At 46.8% G+C, this 20,899-nt stretch overlaps 3 protein-coding genes across 26 annotated transcripts in view; all 3 read right to left on the reverse strand.

Moving 5' to 3' along the window:
• Positions 1–13,277, reverse strand: part of nfasca (neurofascin homolog (chicken) a) — a 42,922-nt gene extending 29,645 nt beyond the window's left edge. For 3 of the 23 annotated variants that reach the window (XM_049733037.2, XM_049733036.2, XM_049733023.2), the window contains exon 1: positions 2,795–3,053. The gene's annotated coding sequence lies outside the window, so the exon portion shown is untranslated. Of the gene's footprint in view, positions 1–2,794; positions 3,485–10,747; positions 10,767–13,118 lie in introns of those variants that run through there. The other 20 variants (XM_049733026.2, XM_049733032.2, XM_049733030.2 and 17 more) reach the window with 14 other exon arrangements.
• A 1,020-nt stretch (positions 13,278–14,297) lies between these two features.
• LOC125976979 (uncharacterized) lies at positions 14,298–15,761 on the reverse strand. The gene is made up of 2 exons (XM_049733066.2): positions 15,517–15,761; positions 14,298–15,208 (listed from the first exon to the last, which is right to left on the reverse strand). The coding sequence occupies exons 1-2, from the start codon at positions 15,701–15,703 to the stop codon at positions 14,373–14,375; spliced, it is 1,023 nt and encodes a 340-aa protein (XP_049589023.1). The 5' UTR covers positions 15,704–15,761; the 3' UTR covers positions 14,298–14,372.
• A 225-nt stretch (positions 15,762–15,986) lies between these two features.
• Positions 15,987–20,760, reverse strand: zc3h11a (zinc finger CCCH-type containing 11A). Of its 2 annotated transcripts, none has more exons than XM_049733055.2 (14): positions 20,646–20,760; positions 20,452–20,571; positions 20,260–20,383; positions 19,995–20,183; positions 19,853–19,909; positions 19,636–19,776; positions 19,431–19,499; positions 19,251–19,346; positions 18,334–18,795; positions 18,074–18,141; positions 17,646–18,009; positions 17,339–17,517; positions 17,067–17,191; positions 15,987–16,810 (listed from the first exon to the last, which is right to left on the reverse strand). In XM_049733055.2, exons 1-14 carry the CDS (start codon positions 20,697–20,699, stop codon positions 16,615–16,617), a joined length of 2,244 nt encoding a protein of 747 aa, XP_049589012.1. In that variant the 5' UTR covers positions 20,700–20,760; the 3' UTR covers positions 15,987–16,614. The 2 variants fall into 2 exon arrangements, with proteins under 2 accessions (XP_049589012.1, XP_049589005.1); XM_049733048.2 differs by having other exon boundaries at positions 18,334–18,798.
• Positions 20,761–20,899: the final 139 nt, after the last annotated feature.

The raw sequence follows: 20,899 nt of genomic DNA on the forward strand, positions 1-20,899 counted from the left end.
GAGATGGGCCCATCTGCCTCCAGGTTACGCTAAACTCATTCTGCCATTGGCTGCTCTGCTCTCGTTGTCTCACTCGCGCACACGCACACGCGCACACACGCACACACTGTCGTTTCTCTTCTATAATTATAATATTAGCAAATTTCATTTCCTCAGAACAGGCTCTGTCCTTTTCCTGTGCCTTTCTTGAACTAAATGATATTAAGTCCGTACAGAATCTCTTTAGTCCATCATGAGGTGAATGTTTGACCATGTGTAAGGGCATAGTGAACAGTAGCATCACTGTATCGCTTCTCTATTCATAATTATAGAAAGATATTATGTCCAGATGTCCAGTACTCCTCTCTGCATTTAAATCGGAAAATTAGAGTGACAATAACGGGTTTAACAATTTAACTGTTTTCTCATTCTGTGTGTGTGTGTGTGCGTGTGTGTGTGCGCGCATTTTATGGTTGTATGTGTCGCTTCCACATTTGTGGACGCATGTAGCTTGCGTGTGCACGTGCGACTAGGTGCAAAACACTGGTGAAGAACAAAAGAAATGATTCTTATTTACCATGTACCATAGCACTCGGCAAAAAAATAAAAAACACAGCCAGTCAATCTGGCGACCGATGGTGGTTAATCACGTTTCATTCATACACAACTTGCGACAAACCCTGTAAATGATTGCAAAAATGAATTCCTTGAATCAATTCTAATCATCACCATCTTAATAGCAGCAACCTGGCGCAACGTGTAGCCAATTCACCAGGGGAAGATCTCAGACTTTAGCTGCCAATGTCATGCATGCCCAGTAAGTCGACTTCCATTTCTGACAAGTACGGCCAATTCTACCTGCAAAATACCCCCCGAAAAAAAAAAAAGAAACCTCTACCCAGGCGCACAGTTAGACTGATGAAAATGTGGCCCTTGATATAAAACAGATGCAGAGGAACATAATCCAATTGTGCAACATAATGAAGTGCCAAAAGCTATAAAATGTAGTTTGGTGAGAAAATGAGAGTTTTGCACAACATGCAAAAATTCTGCCAAGTCTACGTGACCCAAAGGGATTCTGACAAATGATGTGTTTATGTAGAAAACTCGCATCGAGCGCCGAAAGTTTGGACTAACAAAATATCAAGCCAATCCATGTGGAATGGTTATTTTGGAGTTGGAATCAGAAAAGAAAAGGGGGGGAAACAGGGTCTGCTGCGACAGCCTCATTGCTCCCAAATTAAAGGAACTATTACACGAATGAGTGGAGCAATGGCCATTGGCAACCTGAGCCCTTTTGCCCATCAAGAAACTCACTGGCTGGAAAAAGACATGCAAGGTCAAGAAAGAATCATCTGCAGAGTGCAGGCAAAATGCAAAAAAAGAAGGTGCATTTATTCTTCAGTCCAATAATATTAGAATAGTAGAGTGTCATGTAGCTATGCGTAAGTCATTTCATGCTGGCATTGCTGTTGGCCACATCCAGCCATCCACCCAACCCTCCATTTTCCATGCCCCCCCCCCCCCCCCCCCCCCCATAAGCATCACAGGCAAGCTATGGCCCATGTCAGTGACTATGAGAAGGAAAGTTCACTCTGACTTGTTCCCCTGTCAATCAGAGGCTATTGCATTAGTTTGTAAACAAATACTACATCAACAGGATCCCAGCGAGCACACAGTTAGTTCCACGGTGTTAAATGTCGGCTGTCACTGGCTCTTCCCTCTTGCGGTGTCTATGACAGCCAAGCAGACAGCTGTAACCCGCCCGCCAGCAGCCATTTGTCACACACACACACGCACTGACAGAAGCATGAGCAGCCATGTGGCTAGGGGACAACATCTGTATGTTGCCCCACCTGGACCCACACAAAGTATTCTCGTCTTTTCTCTTGAACTGAGCCCTGAACTGACTGATGATGTCATCCATCAAGAATAATACAAGAAAGTCATGAGGAAAATTGTCAATGTACAAACTGAATTGTAAATGTATTTGATTTGGACTTCATCTACAAAGGCCATGTCCTTTTTCAAAACCTAATGTAGCTATAGCCAGCCCTGCACTCGAAGCACATGTAAGACTCTGCGGGAGACATACGAGTCCTCTCAACAAAACCAAAGACTGAAAGACCACACTGGCTATTAGTCTTTCTCTCTCTCTCACTCACTCACTCACTCACTCACTCACTCACTCACTCACTCACTCACTCACTCTCACTCGCTTTTTCTGTTTTGTGGCTCAGCTCCACAGTGCTCCAGAACAAAGAAAGGGTTGTCTGGATTTGAGTCTGCTCGTGTTTGTGCGTACAAGTGTGGCTGACTTTGTGCATGCGTGCGATATATACAGGACATCAATAGACCAGCCCGCATTAAAAATGCAATACGTATCGTAATGGTCCCTTCGCAGACGTCACACACTCGCATCAAAGCTTCAATAGACATCAGTGCACATTGAAGAGTAAAACCTCTTCAAATCATGTTCAAAAGTGGCCAATATAAGCAAGCAGTATGCATCATGAAGATCTAGATTCACTCAATATTGCTCCATCAGAATTTTGGACAAGCACAAGGAGCAGTATAAGCAGTGATTATTTAGACGATGGGTTAACACAATTGTCAGCCACTTGGTCACATCTGCGAGATCGATATGTGGTCAGTCTCGGGCTAATTTAACAATGACAGGCCGAGCCCTGCCTGAGCACTTTGTGTCAAATGACAAGCAGACTCCGAATGCAAATAACAAAACATTCATAAGCCAGGACCTTTCACATGAGGAGAAAGTCTTCAGCAGAGACAAAACACACAAGCACTTCTTTACCTTTCTCAATGCACGCTTAAATCCAGGTTGACACACAATGTTGTATCTCCATCCCATGGAAAGACTGGACAATTGTTCATCAAACACACAATGATTGGTGTCAAAATATCATGGTGGCTATTTGCCAAGCATCTCTTGTATTCATATCTGTCTGTGTTCCTCTCGCTGGGTCAGATATCGGTGACTCGGGTTGGTTGTGTGATCTCTGCTCTCCCTCCCTTCTCACACTCTTCTCCATCCATCTGTCACCGCCCCCTCATTTGACCCCTCCCACCTCATGAATTATTAATGAACCTCACACGCGCTCCAGTCAAACGGTAACATTCTTTGAATATACAATCAAACAGTCTGAATAAAACTCAAGAAGGTTTATGCTATGCACAAATATATATATTGGTTTCCATGGTAACCAAAGTCGCTAGCATTGGTGAATCAAAAAGAACTTTGGCGACGTGTCTTAAGACCGTTTCCAAATGCTTCCCACTGTTTTGCAAAGACCGTTAGCCAAACAATGGATTGGACAAGACGAACTGCAAAAGTGCTTGCAACCTTGATTTGAACCCTGACAAAATCACTTGACCATCTGAATGTATCATTTGCATTCTAGTACATGGAATAAATCCATCATTCCAGTCACACTGCACCAACACCTAAGCAAAAGCTCAAACACACGGCAGCCACGCATGAATACATTTACACGCAAAAATGCACAGGTCACCGACAAGACAGGGCTGGCTGATCATGCATGAAGGCAAGGCGAGCGAGCGAGCGAGCGGGCGGGCGGGCGAGCAAGCGTGCGTCCTCAAAACACACACACACACACACACACACATAGCTGCCCACGTATGTAGCACAGGCGAGAAAGCCCCCCCTTAGCTGGAGGCTATCTGAGATTTGTCATGGATGCGACATGGCTGGAAGCAAGGTCAGTCACGGTAAATGAGTGTGCACATGTAAATTGGGGAGCACAGTGCAACATTTCCCACATTAAAAGCTGGAGTGACATTTGGAGTGATCAAGCAGGTCACCAATTCCTTTCAAACTTGCTTCTATACTTCATGAAAAATCAAAGCAAAGACCCATTTTTAGTGCTTGGATTGAGATTTAAGCAACATATTTGTGGGTCTCAATTCATTGAAATGAATGCCAAAATCATTCCCAAAAAATCAATGACGGCATGCAAATCATTCTTGCGTATAAATAGATCAGATGCTGCGGCAACAACAGGACCATCTCATCTTTCCGAGTTTCCTTTAGACGTGTGCCAACACACACACACACACACACACACACACAAGTAGACAAAGCAAGGACATGAACTTGTGTCCAGATGGACTGCAGCAGTTGACCTCTGATCATTTGTGCACACAATAAACGGACACACTTCCAGACACAATGCACTTAAGCTCCCTCACACACACACACAAACACACACACACGTGCATACGCATTACCATGAAACATTAAACATAAACTGCACTGAGTATAATGTATGCCAGTCTTTCTAGACACACAACAACCTTATTTCTATTTGCAGCTGTAACAATACAACAAAAAGTGAAAAAAGTCCATTAAAACAAGTGAATGACACTACCAAGAAGGTGTCTTCAAATGAGTCATAAATATGGACAGAGACAACAATTGAAAAAACATTTCAAGAAAAGATTGACTAAAACCTTCGCCACTGCTTTCAAACTGGCTCAAGGGAAACCTGGATTGAAAAATAATCCAAGAAATGAAGGCAAATGTGAGGAATGATGGAAAAAAATGAGGACAACGTAAACGATTTATGCCCAGGGGTTCCTTGCTTTAATTAACTCTGCAATGACCCCTATACACACACACACACACACACACACACACACACACACGTACCTACGTGTTTCCAGTGGTTACTGAAGCGGGTGCCGGGTCAGAGTCTACCCAGGGCAAAAGCACATATTTATGACTCATTTAGGCCCCCACTTTTATGCAGATATAGTCCTTAGTAGGACACATTTTCACTCGTGTAATACATTGTACGTTCCCTCCACCTGAAACAATAAACACACCGTGACTATTCACACAAATACACACTTTGTTTTGTGCGGGTGGGCAGCAAATGCAAGTTGATTCTTTTCATTCAAATATAACCAAATGGAATTCATGTGTGCGTGCGTGCGTGCGTGCGTGCCATGTCAGGCATGCGTGTGGGCTACTGTCAATTAGGCTTTGTTTATGTGAAGGAGGACTGTGAATTGTTATACATTAAGATTAACAACAGATGAGTGTACCATTGTCCTTTTTCAAATAGCAACACACACAGACACCAGAGACATGACACTGAGCATTCTCGGCCGGCAGGAGAAACACGCTGACGCGACGCATACGACTTCATGTTTCTTGAAATCACGTCCCATTAGTTGAGAACGTTTGGATTTGGTGCAATAGGCTTCAAAATGTAACCGAACCAGGGCACGGTCAACTTTCCCACAGTGTCTGTTGTTCATTTCCCCCCAATTTGAAGAGCAGCAGCACTGAGTGCCTCATTTGGAATTTAGGATGAGAGCCAAAATCGCTTGTTTTCTCTTCTCCTCTACCACCCACTCGTTGACTAGCTCTGTGTGCGTTTGTACGAACATGCAGGGGTGCGTGCGTGCGTGCGTGCGTGCGTGCGTGCGTGCGTCCGTGCGTGCGTGCGTGCGTGCGTCCGTGCGTCCGTGCGTGCTTATGCCTTCGTTCGTTCGACTGTATATCTCCAACATGCGAGAAATAAACATAAATACAAATAAAAAATGCATCCATTGTTTTTGGCGCCCTGTCTAATTGCCATATAGTACAAGCACCGAAACCGTCTGTCCCAATTGACCAAATAAAGTCAATTCAGGTTGCACACATGAAGTCAATGCACCGTTTGTCTTTTCGGGCCACGTCGTATGAGGTGACGGGCCCCCGGGCCTCGGGTTTGACACCTCAGTTCCAGCTCCACTGTGGTGTGGATGGACTTTTTGCTTTGTGCCATGATCAGCTTCTCAAAACACTTGTGGCATGAGGTGGGCACCTGTCACTGACAGACTTTTTGCTTTGGCTGGTGAGGCACGTGTAGCACGTCACATGGCCACCGTGATAAAGCAAAGGAAGACCCGCAGAGAGAATTGGACAGAGGGGGGCCATGGGAGGGAGGGAGGGAGGGAGGGAGGGAGGGAGGGAGGGAGCAGCTGTTTCACAATAAACAAGAGTCAGGCTCAACGCTAATTGAGGCACTGTTGCTATGGTTACATTGATGCCGCCCGTGTCTGGCCATGACCAAAACAGGTCCGCAAACACAGCCGTGGCAAGCTGGCTACATTTAATGGAGTTGCGAGTACCCAAATGGAAGTACGTACTTTCGCCCAAAAAGCGCTATTTCTCATATTTATGTGTGAATGTTGTCCAACACAACCCAGCCCCCCTCACACACTTCTTGTCAAGTGGAACACGTGGCAAGGCAGCCAGCCTATTGTCTTCCACGCCACACAAAAAGCTGCCTCCCTCATCCCCAAAGGCGTACGTTAACTCCAATCCCTGTGTTTTGTCTCTGACAACAGAAGGTGTGGGATTTTGTTTTTTTTTTTTTTTTTTTCCTTCTTCACTTAATGAGTTAGCAGGGGCCACATGGCCCAAGCAGAGGCTCAAGTCATTTATTCATTGAGCCCATTGAACGTCGACAGCCTCCCCCCTCCTTCCTTCCTTCCTTTAACTGGCCAACAAACACCAAGATGCATGATGTGCAAATAATGGGATGACACACCTCAAACGGATTGAACTTGACCGATCGTGCCAAATGAAAGCTTTAAGTGACACGTTTGTCACCGGCAGCCACATAAACCTATAGAAAGTTGGTGACGGAATCAAATGAGGTGGTCAGCAGGTGGTCAGCGGCGGCAGGCGTACCAGTCATACACACACAAAGAAAACAAGGCCCCTGCATACGTATCTAATGGCATACCAAGACCACATAAGAACAAGAGGACACGACTTGACTGGCCATCTGTGACAATCAATAACACACTCACTCTTGTACACAAACTGAAATATTCCTACTTGCAAGATAATAATCGGTTCCATTTCGAAGGGAAAATCTGAAATGTCATTCAAAGTTGATGAAAGACGGCTACATTTTTTGCTTCACTGACTGATTTGATTGCATTGGCTTTCATAGTGGTGTCGCTTGATCACTGCAAAAACAAACACCGGCAGATTGCACATACATAAAAAAACTTTTCCTCATGTTGTATTTTCATGGAAATTAACAGATCACAGCATGGTATTTCTTTAACAAAGACACCAGGATTAATTAGTGACAAGGCTTACGCATATGTGGGCGTGCACGCGCACACGCACACACACGCATGCACGCACGCACGCACACACACGCAAAGTTATTAATGCCAACTAGACTCCTGCGCTTCCTCTTCAAATCCGCAAAGCCAAATGTAGAAGACAAATATAAAGGATAAGTGCTTCTGGTTTGACAAAGAAAATTCAAACAATGCGCACTTGAGAATTGATATGATCTGTAAGTAAGCAAGCTTTATTGGCCAAAGTACTGTCAAGGTCATGCCCGTTGATATTGTTCAAGCATGCCTCATGAATTGAAGATTGCCATGAAATATCAGTTGCGCTATTAAATTAAAGGCCTCAAACATTTCACAATCAGATAATCAACAAACCAAAAAGGCTAGACAGTGCCATTTTTAATTTCAATGCCTGCCATTTGACTCTATTAAGTGGGACCTCCATTACTTTTGCATTGTTAACGTGTGTGTGTGTGTGTGTGTGTCTTTTAAAGATCACACGCCCAACAGTTTTAATGTCCTTGACCGAGCCTTCATTTCCATCTTGGCATTTGATTTGATTGGATTAGCCCTGCTTGTTTGGTCACTATGTATTGGGTGTGCTCACCACAGATCAAATATTGCTCATTAATATCAATCAATCAATCAATCAAATTTGATTTGCAATAGCCAACTGGTGCATAGACAGGATGTTTGTGCATACATGCGTCATATTCCTCCAGAGTGCGTACGACCTTTGAGGTGATGGGCCATCTCCCCTACCAAGACGGGAGCCTTCTTTCTTTTTTTCTTTCTCTTTCTTTCTTTCTTTCTTTCTTTCTTTCTTTCTTTCTTTCTTTCTTTCCATTAAGTGAAATTGTCAGGGTCAGACGGACATTGTCCACCTCTGTCAAAAAGGTTGGAGACACCTGCTGAAAAATCTGGACCAGATCCTGGACTGGTTGCCATTCAGTTGCATGTGAAACGAGAGCAATATCGGAATCCCTTCCCTTCCCTTCCACTGTCAGCAATATGAATGACTATTTCTATTTATTATCTATGTCACAGACATCTGTTCGTCACTCTTCCATGTGTTTTGTCCATCTCATCTCACACTAATCTGTTACTATTTGACAAATTCACCCCCTTCCCGCATCACTTCATCATCTTAATCTTGAACTGATGAGCCAGCCAGCCAGCCAGCCAGCGCTCTCAGTTGATCTGGTCATTTTTTGCAATCACTGCCCCCCCGCCCCAGCTTTCTCAGCTTCCCCTTCATCCCTTCTGTCTTAACCCACTTTCAAGAGCAAACAATAGAGACAATAGCAAGCGGAACCCTGAGGCGGAGGGAGGGAGGGAGGGAGGGAGGGAGGGAGGGAGGGAGGGAGGGAGGGAGGGAGGGAGGGAGGGAGGGAGGGAGGGAGGGGTTGTCCACGGCAGCCAGAGCGAGTAAAACTATCAAAAGACTGCTCCCCACAGAGAGAGCCAGAGAGATGCCTAGTGCCCATCTGCTGAGGTGCTGAAAGCAAAGAAGGGGGTTGCTTGCTTGCAAGAGATGGTGACAGATGAGAAAGAGAAAATGAGATTGTGATCTGCGCAAAGGATCCTGATACATGCTATGTCCTCACCTTATTTATACGTCATCAATTTTAAAGATAGCCCGAGTGTTGCTGCATACAAAAAGTCTTTTATGAACCTGCTCATTCGGTTTTTCACCACTCTGCAAACATTCTGTTATATTTTCGGTTCCAATATTGGCTGTGGTATGGAAAATAATGAGGAAAAAAAATATTATTACAATTACTATTTTGGAAAATGGCTGTAATATTAGGAAGGGTGAAAAAATTAAAGGGGTCTGAATACTTTCTGGACCCAATGTGCGTGCGTGTGCGTGTAGGTCTATATCTAATTATTCTTGTCATCCCTGAATTCACCTGCCACTCGACTCATCTAGCAAAGTGTTAACCGTGATCAATAAAGCAATGACATCCAGATGGAGGGAGGCCAACAGGAAGGCAATTGCTTGCTTATCGTGGTTCTTCTTCATGTTGAAGAGCGAACCAAAGGCTACAACTAACTCGCATGCCAGTCATCAGCTTGAATAAAAAAACAAAACCAAAACGTCAGGGTGACAGATGGGCCGCTATATGGTGGGAGCAAGCCTTGAGGCGTCAATCTTTGGCACAATGGTGCTGCTTTCAAAGAGCACTTAAAGGCCCGTTTGGGGGGAGAAAAAGTCAACAACAGGTTGCCGACGCTGTACAGTAAACAACCGCACCGGTGTCGTGTGGAGAAGGGACTTTGGTAACACGCTGAACCAGGGCTTAGTCGAGACATACTCAAAAAGCAGCCAACTGGAGGAACCATTATGATGTCCACTTATTGACTTCACATTGATTTTTGTCGCTAGAAAATACAATGGATCGGCCAATAAATGAAACAGACTGCTATAGTGTTTAACATTCAGTCACGTGTTGGCTGGCCGGATGATAGTAGATATCCCAAAAGGCCAACGTGTCATATCTGCCCTTGATTTACATTGCAATGGCACACTTCTGGTGCTGCGTATAAATGGAGCCTTTAGTCTCCTCGCAGCAGTCTTTTCAGAGGAGAATGACAAATAAGGAAACTGCTTGACTCTACGACACTGCTGCGAAACTCATTGCCGTAGGCATCCAAGAGATGGCACCAAGCAAAAGTCTAGTAGGTCAAAATCAAGACATACAAGATATACGTAGATGAGACAAGGAGCATAAAAAAACTTGAACCATCCTGACGAGATCCGTGCGGCGAGCAGCTTTGACCATATAAGATGCTTTGTCTCAGACGATGTGATTGGCTGCATATACTATTTTAATCTCAACTACATTTAGAAAGTAGCCTGTGGCCAAATGGTCGTTTTGTCAGTATGCATCATCTGAAGACAATTTGGGCCCGTGCCAGGATTCCCTCATGGTTGTTTTGTCGAAAGCTATTGGACTCAAATCTGCATGGGCCAACGAGGGGACATTTCAAATGATCAAATCAGTTTAAAAGGTCCCATCTATAAAAAGCCAATTAAACATGCAAGAAGCAAGGCAATCAACGCATTTGTAAATTGTATGAAGCATGCTTGCAAAGATTGCGCTCGGCTCCAGTTCCGCTCAACCTTTCTGGGGACAATCAGAAGAGCAAAACTGTGGCGACCCCTGACGGATGAAGCCCAAAGTGGCACGCAACAACAATCAGTCAACAGTCGAGTTTGTCAACAGCTCTGTGCTGCCCTCAGCTGGACAATTGAAAGCAGCTGGGCAGGCAACACATTTGAAAACGGATGAAAATGAATCAATTGGATTTTTTATGACATCTATTGACTTTGTTTGATTATTGTATTAATGGCAAAGGTAATATTGGTGTTTGGACTGCAGTAAACAGGTCAAGTTGTCCGATTGGTCATCCAAATGAAATCGTTCTCCGTTTGATCTTTTCTTACTTTAACTTCATACACAACTAAATAGTTGAGAACCACAAAAGAATCATCTGTTTGCGATCACTGTGAGCGGGGCGGGGCGGGGCGGGGCGGGGCGGTCGGTGCGGAGGATTGGCCGGACGGACGGACGGACGGACGCGCAATGGTGTTGACAGAGTTTGCTACATTTGCACGTTGGCGCTCGCTCACCTGTATGTAGTTAGTCCGTATCGTGCGGGCATGCGTGCTTACTTTGCCTTTCCCTGGTAGCGTCCCTGATCTTAGCGTCCGTCCATCGCCTTAGTCCTTGGTGCATGTGTGAACATTTGAGTGAGGAAGCGTCTGTGTCACTCATTATCTTGCAAACGGACACCTGTGTGCGTGCATGCGCGCGCGCGCGTGCGCGGACTGGGAAGGGACGGGCGAGAACGCGCTCGCTCATGTGCGCGTTCCCGATCGCTCCAAGGCGCAACCGTGCCAGCGGGCCACATATTATTGATTTGATGTCACAATGATTCGGGTCGGGCCGGTCTAAATTTAGACACGGGTCGGATTTGGCCCGCGGGCCGGACTTTGGGTATAACGGTTTAGTTCTGTGCGTGGTCTCTTGTTTTCCTCCAAAATGGGATTTTGACATTTTTCCTTTCTCAGTTTTTGGGGGGCTGGGTCAATTCAAACAGTGTGCAGCAACAGCAGGGGCCTTAGCGCGGTTCTTGCGAAAATGATAGTGAGGAAAACTATCACATTCAAACTTTGAAGTACATAAGATTAAAGTATAACTATGCCCCCCCCCCCCCCCCCCCCCCACACACACACACACACACACATACGCACACACCACTAGTGCTGTCCCTTCCTATGCTATACAATCACGGGAAAGACTGATGACTTGACAGATGTCCAGAAGACAAGTCATCAAAGAGGCTAAGTCACAAAAGGTCACTGCCACAGAGTGCCTAGCCAAGCATATCAACAGACCACTGAGTGCAAGAACAAAGGAAAAGCTTCAGCAGCCACTGGGAGAACCACGGCTAGAATTTGACTCCATCGAGAGCCACCGTAACACAGATAAATACAAATGTGCCATTCCTGATGTCCAGCCACTCCTAAACCAGACCCAAGGTCAGAAGCATCTTAGGAGAGAAAGAACTGCATGGACTGGTGCTCAATCATCCAAATGGATGGATGGATGGATGGATGGATGGATGGATGGATGGATGGATGGATGGATGGATGGATGGATGGATGGATGGATGGATGGATGGATGGATGGATGGATGGATGGATGGATGGATGGATGGATGGATGGATGGATGGATGGATGGATGGATGGATGGATGGATGGATGGATGGATGGATGGATGGATGGATGGATGGATGGATGGATGGATGGATGGATGGATGGATGGATGGATGGATGGATGGATGGATGGATGGATGGATGGATGGATGGATGGATGGATGGATGGATGGATGGATGGATGGATGGATGGATGGATGGATGGATGGATTCCCTATTACTAGCGTACAAGCTTCTGAAACAGCTTTTGTCGGGTGCCGGTGATCTTTTAAGCCTAAACTGATTCTTGCGACACACATCCGTCCGTTCAGCGCTCATTACACTCGTCAATAAGTTGACTCCAGATGCAGGGTCCGGCTGACTCCATGTGGCACTGCCGGTGGCAAAGGGCGCCTGAGCGAGGACCTCTGGGCGTCGATACTATCAGGTTTGTGAGTCATGTCTTGAGTGGAAATGGAAAGTTCATGATGATTTAGCGAAAACCACTTTAGTGATGTCAATTGTTCTGGAGCCTGTCACTGTCAATCATGGGCCCAAGTCCTTGGACATTTTCAAAACTTGTACTGCACTCATTTTGTCGCAGCAAGTGAAGTTCAAGGTCATTGTGTAAATCTACTGCATGATCCGCACGCGCGCGCGCGCACACGCACACACCCACCCACACTCACCGCTCCCCTTCAAGCAATACGCAGTACTTTGTCCATGAGTTGAGCCGTGACGTAAGGCAACATATTAGCTTGTCCCATTGCCATTTCAAGACGCACTTCTGACAGGCCCCGAGCATCACACGCTGCAATCTTGCGGGTAAAGCGAGCAAATGAAAACTTCCAGTGGCTATTTTGCCGTCCTTCTTTCCACATCCTCCTTCACCTACGCTGACGTCACTGACACTCACTGGCTTCTGGCAAGGCCCAGTCGTTTCAGTGGACTTTGGAACATGTCTCTTCAGTTTGCGCAGAGCAGCAGCGGCGGCAGCGGCGGCAGCGGCGGCAGCAGCTGCAGTAGCGGCAGCAGCGGCGGCGGCGGCGGCAGCAGCGGCAGCAGCAGCGGCAGCAGCAGCAGCTCCCAAAAACGCAGCATCATCATCAGCATCATCCAGCGGATACGCAGGGAGGGTAACCAGGAGACCCCCCCCCCCCTCCCCCCCTCCGTGTACCGTGTCCGGGAAACGCAAACGACGGTGTGCTGTTGTCATCTTATCATACGATGCGTCACTGTGATGGGCGTCACAGGAACGACTCAACACCGGTGTATGAAGTAGAAAGCTAGGTGTTGTTTTACCTGCGTTCTTTTCGCCACGCGCGGCTGGGCGGCCACCTTTTCAGCTCTTCTGTGCTGGGTGGCGGCGGCGGCGGCATCAAAATCAGAATAGCAGCGACTTCTCTCTCTCTCTCTCTCTCTCTCTCTCTCTCTCTCTCTCTCTCTCTCTCTCTCTCTCGATGCTGTCCGTGTTACCCGAGCTGGGATGCCGTGTGTGCGCGCGCCCGCGTGCGTGCGTGCGTGCTCTCTCAATGCGGTGCAGGTTTACTCTGCCACGTCTTGAACTCCTCCTCCTCCCTCCGTTCCGCAGATGTTCTCGCGTCGACGATCTATAGTATACCACAGCGTGCACGTAACCTGCAGGTTGGCCAGGATTTAAATCTCGCCATTCATCGGCCCAAATTTCAAATACAATTTGATCAGACCTCTTTCAGTCACGAGCCCCAATAGCCATCATGTTGAGCAAAAAAATGGATTATTTTTTTCATTTAAAATCTGAATTGATTTCAATTTTTGAAATAAAGCATGTGTACCTGATTAAAACTGATAGTGTGGATTTGTTTTTCTTTTAGAGAGAGACCCTAATCTAATATTTGAAACATTTGCAACATGATCTTGTTCCGAGTTACAAGGGGAAAACAAATTGGGGCCTGGACAACCAGTCCTGTTCTTTTCTGTCGATCTACACCACAGCGTGCACGCAACCTCCAGGTTGCTGCCAGGATTTCAAATCTCGCCATTCATCGGCCTAAATTCCAAATACAATTTGATCGGACCTCTTTCAGTCACGAGCCCCGACAACCATCATGTTGTCCCCTTTACAGCGCCCCAGCAAAGAGATAGGATATATTGACTATTTTTGAAACAAAGGGAAAAACCCAAAAAAACAAAACAAAACAAAACAAAAAGGCATTTGTTTCCATTTAAAATAGGAATTGATTTCACATTTGGAAGTAAAGCAGGCACATGTGTAACTGATTACAACTGTAGCGCTAGTGTGGATTTGTTTTTCTTTTAGAGAGAGACCCTGATCTAATAATAGTCTCCCATGTTTGAAACATTTGCAACATGATCTTGTTCCGAGTTACAAGGGGAAAACAAATTGGGGCCTGGACAAGCAGTCCTGTTCTTTTCTCTTTTTGCTGAAGGCATTGTCACGACTTGAATTGAGCACGGTTTAGGACCTGAATCAAACAAGGCTCCGCACGACATATTTTATTCACACAGAAAACACAGAAGGGTGACAAAGAGGCTCCTTGTTTGCGTACATTTCATTTAGTTTCCGGCGGACTGAGGGTTCCTCGGAAAGGGCGCTCGGCTCCAGCTGGCTCGTTCTCGGGTGTGGAGCCGAAAATGGGTGTTAAGGTGTGCAGACTGATTGAAGCGTTTGCCGCACACGTGACAAGCAAAGGGCTTCTCCCCGGTGTGGATTCGATGGTGCCTCTTGAGCATGCTGACGGTGGTGAAGCTCTTGCGGCACACTGTGCAGCTATAGGGCTTCTCCTTGGTGTGCCAACGCATGTGGACCTCCAACTGGCAGGCAAAACTGAAGCCTTTTCCACACTCTTTACAAGTGTGCCACCTCTGTATGGTCGCGGCGTGAGCGTTACGAGAAGGGGGGGGCGGCGACTTGAGGCATTTCATGCCTTTTAGCTGCAGCAAATGGACACTTTGCTTCTTATTTGTGCAAGGTAGTCCCGTCACCTGCTGCGCCAGCGATCCCGAAAGATCTTTCTGGACGCTTCCGTAGCTATTTTCAGCAGTAGCACCACCACCACCACCACCACCGCGAGTGTCTGAATGTAGAGCGCGAGTGGACGACGATGAGCTGCTGGCTGTAAAGTGTCCCTCATTTTCCCACTCTGTCTCCTTGAATGGCAATGGCAATGGCAAAGGAGAAGGTGAGACTGTATCGCTACAACACAGCGTTTGAACTAACCTGGATTGTGTCTCAAATGGACCACAACAGTCTTTTTCGGGGTCTCTTCCACCATCATGCATACACCCACTGTGAACGTCTCCGAGGCGGGGCTCTTTTTTCACTTGCACGCCGCTTACCCTTGCAGAGTCGTGGATGTCGTCGTGATCTTGGGACTGGACAGCACATGCTTCTGTGAAGTTAGAGACATCACTTAGTAGTATCAATTGCATTTTCCACTGTGCGCCCTGCGATTGGCTGCCAATCAGTTCAGGGTGCCCCCCGCCTACCGGCCGATGACTGCTGGGATGACGCCGTGGATGGATGGATGGATGGATGGATGGACGGACGGACGGACGGACGGACGGACGATGATAAACATTTAAACATTTGACTACGGGCTGAATCACTGACACCCACGCAGAAATAATCATGATATAAAAATAAAAAACAATTGACATCGGACGTATGTGATGCGACAAGCGGCTCCGTTGTCCTTACCTGGTTGCAGTAATAGTCGTTGCACGGCGACATTGAGTAGCCGTTTCAGGCGCTCGTTCTCTTCTTTTGAACGGCGAATTTCACTCTGAAATTGAACAAAGGTGTCCTTGATGGCGCGGAAAATTTCCTCAGCGACCGCTGTCAGTCTGTCGTTCAAAAACACGTGAAGCAGCTCCAGCTTGGTCATGTTGTCTCCTTCCCTCCGCTGCGGAACGCCCTTCTGTTTATGTCTGCTGACCCGGAAGTGATGATTGTTATTATTTTAAACGAACAATCGACGCACGTAAAAGGATCTACGTACATAGGAACAAATATAGAAACACAATACATTGATTAAATTAAAAATAGGAAAAAAGAGAAACCTTTGCAGCATCCTCTCGTTCTATCAATCCACTGGCAATAACGTCGCTCGTCCACTAGGGTGAACAGGTTTGTTCCTTTCAGAAAAGCACTCATCTTAACAAACCCAGTTTGTTAAATAAAAGCCTTTTTATTTACACAGTCATGTGGACAAATTACTTTGAACACTGTACTTGTGGAAAAGTGTTGTCTTATCTGCTCTCAACTTTTCAAAACAATGCATTAAACGAAAAGAGACTATTGCTTCAATAGTTCTCAGCAATGCATACAAACAAAATCTTTACCTGAGGTTTCAACATGAAGTCCTGTTTTTAATTAAAGCACACTGAATAAATCTGGCAACGGCTCAAGAAATAAAAAAATATGCGTACATTTGAGGGGGAGACAAAAACAAGAGATGAGCTCGTCGGAATCTACAACACGAAAATAAGTTGCTGCTTTTAAAAAGTTCATGATGAAAGTTAAAGTGACACTATTTATTAGAAACTAAAAGCAACGGGAGCATCACAAACATTTGTCTTTTTAGTATATACATAGTACATTTGGATTTTGCCAGTGCATACACAGTATACACAATTACGCCTAAAATCTCCCAGGTATTGAGCATAAGACGACAGAAAAAGATAAAGATCAACACCAAGTAAATGAGAGCTATACGGGGTCCCGAGTAGAAATACAATGAGTAAATATCAACGTGGGTGTCGTCGACCGAGCTGGGCCAGGAACGGAAAAGCTGCCTCAGCTGCCAATCATGTCGGACAGTTCCTGCAGGAGATCGTCCTCCCCGATGCCCGGGTCCACATCTCCGTCCAGATGATCCTCTGTGAATTCGTTGATCAGCTCCTCAAAGTCATCTGCGGCCGAGGTGGAGTTTCGTGACCCTACGGCACTCTGTCTCCGCGATTTACTTTGAGGAGCCGTCTTCGGGACGGCGCTAACAGAGAGGGATACTCATGAGAATTGCTTTTGGAGGTGGAGAAATGAAATCATCTGACAACAATATCACAACTCTCTACTTTTTCCACACTTGTCTGTGAAGTCGCAATCGACTTGTACCTGATTGTAATTCCGTATTTTGCCAAAACAGCGAGCGCTGAATGCATCAACTTGTGAAATAGGCGTCTTTTTGGAGTGCTTTTGCACTCCACCAGACAACGCTATCAAAAACAGCAAGTTGCACTTTTGCATACCTTGGTGGGGCTTCCACAGTCGTAGCAAGACTGACATCCGTCCTGGTGTCTTGGCTGGGACTGCGCTGCGAAACACGGATGCTCCGTGGCCCCGTACTTGATGCGCAAACTCGAGGGTTCGGCACCTTTCAAAAAGAGCCAAGGAGCAAAATGGTCATAGTTGTTAATAACGTCAAAATGTTGGGAATCAAAATCAGTTGCAAGTGTATTTCTTCACCCAAATGCAGTGCGTGCGTGTGTGTGTGTCAGTGTGTACGCTTTGGTTCACTTACGTCCAAGTCCCTCCTCGCAGTCGATTCCTCTAAAAGGATGGCGGCGGCGGCGGCGGTGCTGTTGAGAGGTTTAACGGCAGCTATGGCAGAGCGTGGCGCTGCTCTCTTCCGCTTGTGGCCTGCATTGCCTTGTAAGGCAGGCTTCATAACAGACGGCTTCACGTTCAGTTTGGGCCGCACTGAAACAAAGTAACATGCACTTGTCTATCTTCCAGCAATCTTTTCGTATACTACTGTGTAGTGGGGCTGGAATTTTTTCTCCTTTCAAATTTCCTCCAAGTAAGGTAAGGTAGTAGGTGCAAAGTACCTTTTGTGTCCGTGGTATTTGTTCGATCAGTGGTTGGATTGTGTACTGCCGCACAATGGAGTCTTTCTGAAGTCGACTGCTTGGCTGAGGATGGTGAAACGGAGCTTTTGCTGTTTTCGTACTGGACCTTGCTGGAGTCGCCCGGACTCCCTAAGAGGGCGTCTTCCACGAGAAGCCAACTCTCAGCGTTGTTTGGGGGGCACTCGGGTGGGACATTGTCACTCTCTAGGATAGGCTCTGCTTTCGGTGGCGCCGCCGTCACAGAGGCTTGCTGGCCGCCGGAAGCTGCCGTTTCCTGCTTGCGGAGGCGTTTTTCACGCATAATCTCCTCAAAGGTTTTGACTTTGACAATCTCGGAGGTGCTCTGGAAAGGCAAGTTAGAGTTGCACTTACAAGATCACAACAACCTAGGCGGTCACGCGTCTCACCTCGGGAGTAACGGGAGCGTTCCGTGTTCTTTTAGTCACCTCAAGACTCTTGTCAAGTGTGATGTCGCCTGCACAATTCAACAAACATGGCTTGTTATATGATGACAGACAGACTATTCGGTGTGTATGCGTGCGTGCGTGCGTGCTTGTTTTTATTCGACAAAATCCCACCCTGGGAAATGTGTGGTGGATGTGCTTGCTAACCATGGGTCAATCTGGATGAATAGTGAAATGTCTGCTGGATTGGGAACATCTCTTACACAGAGTTTTCTGCTTTTGCTGCAATGGCGGCGGCGGCTTCTTTGCACCATTATTCTCCTGTGCGTCTTGATCGGCCTGAACTCGGGCTGCCTTCTCCTTGCGGATTTCCTCCAAGGTTTTCACTCTAACTTGGCCTACTTTTGGGGACTCCCAAAGAAGCCCCACAGAATATTTGTCAGCTGACGATTTGATCTTCTTAAGGCCGCCGTCTTCTTCCTGTTGATCTTCTTTTCTCTTCTTCTTTGCGTGGAGGATTTCCTTGGGTTGTTTGTTGTGGTCAATAGCGCGTTCCTTGATGGAAATTGTCCGCTTCAGAGCCTTAGATGTCTGGATGGGTGCCGACGTGACTTCTCCGTCTTTTTGCTTACGCGATTTTGCCGCTTTTTCCATTCTTATTTCCTCCAAGGTTTTGATGCGAATTTGCTGGGATGTGCTTTTTGACACGGCGCCGCTGCTCTCCTCTACTGGAAAAACATAAACACCAAAGCGTTATTTGAGCTCCATTGCAAGCGGACTTCCCTGGTTGACTGAGAAGATGTTTGGCCTCTCATCTGAGAAGCCTTCTTCTACAAAATACAGTCTGAGTTGGTGTAGAAAACACAACTACTTCTGCACCAAGTTGGAGGGAGGCACAACCAAGCCTGCCTGCCTCCCTCCCTCCCTCCCTCCCTCCCTCCCTCCCTCTTTTTCCAAGATGCAAATTGACGAGCCTAAAGGGCGTACAAAGAGACCTGTGTGTTTTCCTTGTTTTGTCCTTTGTTACAGCTGCGACTCAATAAACAAAGTAGTGCATTATATTGTAGAAAGCATCTGACTTGTTTGTCACGAATATGTACATTTTGGTCTCTTTGAGCTGAGTTTTCATCATCCGAGAAAGTTCGTTTGGGACCAACTTGAAACGTTTACCAAGGCGTACCTTTCTGACAGGGCGCTTGTTCTTCTCTCACAAATCTCCCCAAGCGCTTTGCCAGGCTGGTTTTGATAGGAACAACATCCCCATCGTCTTTTCGACCTATACATGGGACGACAAGTTGTTTCTTCCATTCTTTGTCATGAGAGTACAATGATCAAGCTGTGGCAAAAGAGTGAAACTTACAGGTGGTGTCTCTCTGTCTCCCGAGCCGGTCAGCAACAGTAGGCGGTGATCTCAAAGTTTCTAGTTTGCCTGAGATTGAGAAAATCAAAGTAAGTTGAATTGATGCAGCAATGCGTCAATTTGGCTGATGCGTGCGTCTATGTGGAGACAAAATTGTCATCCTTGTTGTTCTTTGGAGAAATGTGCTGCAGCAGCATTTTTTGACCTGGGTTGGATGTACCAAAGGGTAGCCGGATGTTTTCTTTTTGCCCATTGACAGCCACATCAGCTCTGTTCATGCCGGCTTTTAGGGCCCTCCGCAGCCGGATCTCCTCCAGGGTGGCCACTCCAAAGTTGTGCGCTTCATCTGTCAACAAACACCCCTCATTTAGTCCCAAGAGCATTTGCGTCCGCTGTCTTTGCTTCTCATTTCAGTCTCTCACCGGCAGCCTTGCATCTTTTTCTTGGGGACGGGCCGTCTCCTTCCTCTGAGAATTGGTCTGGCACCACAAACAAACGTTAGAAGAGCGCAAATAAAAAAAAGGCACGGAGAAAAAAAAAAGCCAAACAAAGAACGCAACTCACCGTCTTCATCCTCATCATCATCCGCTGGATTAATCACCACAGGCGGATGAGTAGGGCTCGGGACTGTTTCCTGGCTTTCGGTCTTCAGAACTCCTCTCAGCTGGGGATTGCTTGCAGTGGGGAGAGGAGCGGCTGCCTGCGGGGCCGCCGCCGGCTCTTCGTGCTGCGCTTCCTCATTGTCACTTTGATCTGCAATTACGTTATTGTTCATTTCACAAGGTGAGTTGTCGCTCGCTCATGTGAAATGATGTGGGAATCCACTCACTGGTGTCAGGTGGGATAAGAATGCCATCAACGTGACGCGGCTTTTCATGAAAAAAGGCACAGTGTGGTTTTTGGCAGCCGGCCGGGTGGCTCTCCCAATAACACGGGATTTCTTTGCGTTTTTTCTGCAACGACGGAAGAGTACGATGGGCTCACATTGTTACTTGATTGCTGGATATTCAAGGCTTCTTACCGTGATCTCCATGTGGCGAAACTTGCAGACGTTTCGGAAGCAACGCCCCTCCTGCCAGAGATTGCAGACCGTCTCGTTGCCCATGGCTGCTTCACAGTGCCTAAAAGGGCAGCTGTCTCCCTAAGAGACAAGATGGTGTGACTTGCGTGCAGGAATATCACAATATCTCAACAATGAACACCAATTTTGCTTACTTTATGGCAGGTAGAATAGTAAAAGAAGTAGCAGTCATCTCCATTGTTGGTCATTGTGAGGCTTGGCTGGCTGGCTGGCTGGCTGGCTGGCTGGCCTACTGGCTGGCTGGCTGGCTGGCTGGCTGGCTGGCTGGCTGGCTGGCTGGCTGGCTGGCCTACTGGCTGGCCTACTGGCTGGGCTGGCTGGCTGGCTGGCTGGCTGGCTGGCTGGCTGGCTGGCTGGCAGGCTGGCCGGCTATGAACTTTGAACTCAG

This window comes from Syngnathus scovelli, chromosome 11, assembly GCF_024217435.2.
Source record: "Syngnathus scovelli strain Florida chromosome 11, RoL_Ssco_1.2, whole genome shotgun sequence".
In the NCBI taxonomy this organism is placed as follows: domain Eukaryota; kingdom Metazoa; phylum Chordata; class Actinopteri; order Syngnathiformes; family Syngnathidae; genus Syngnathus; species Syngnathus scovelli.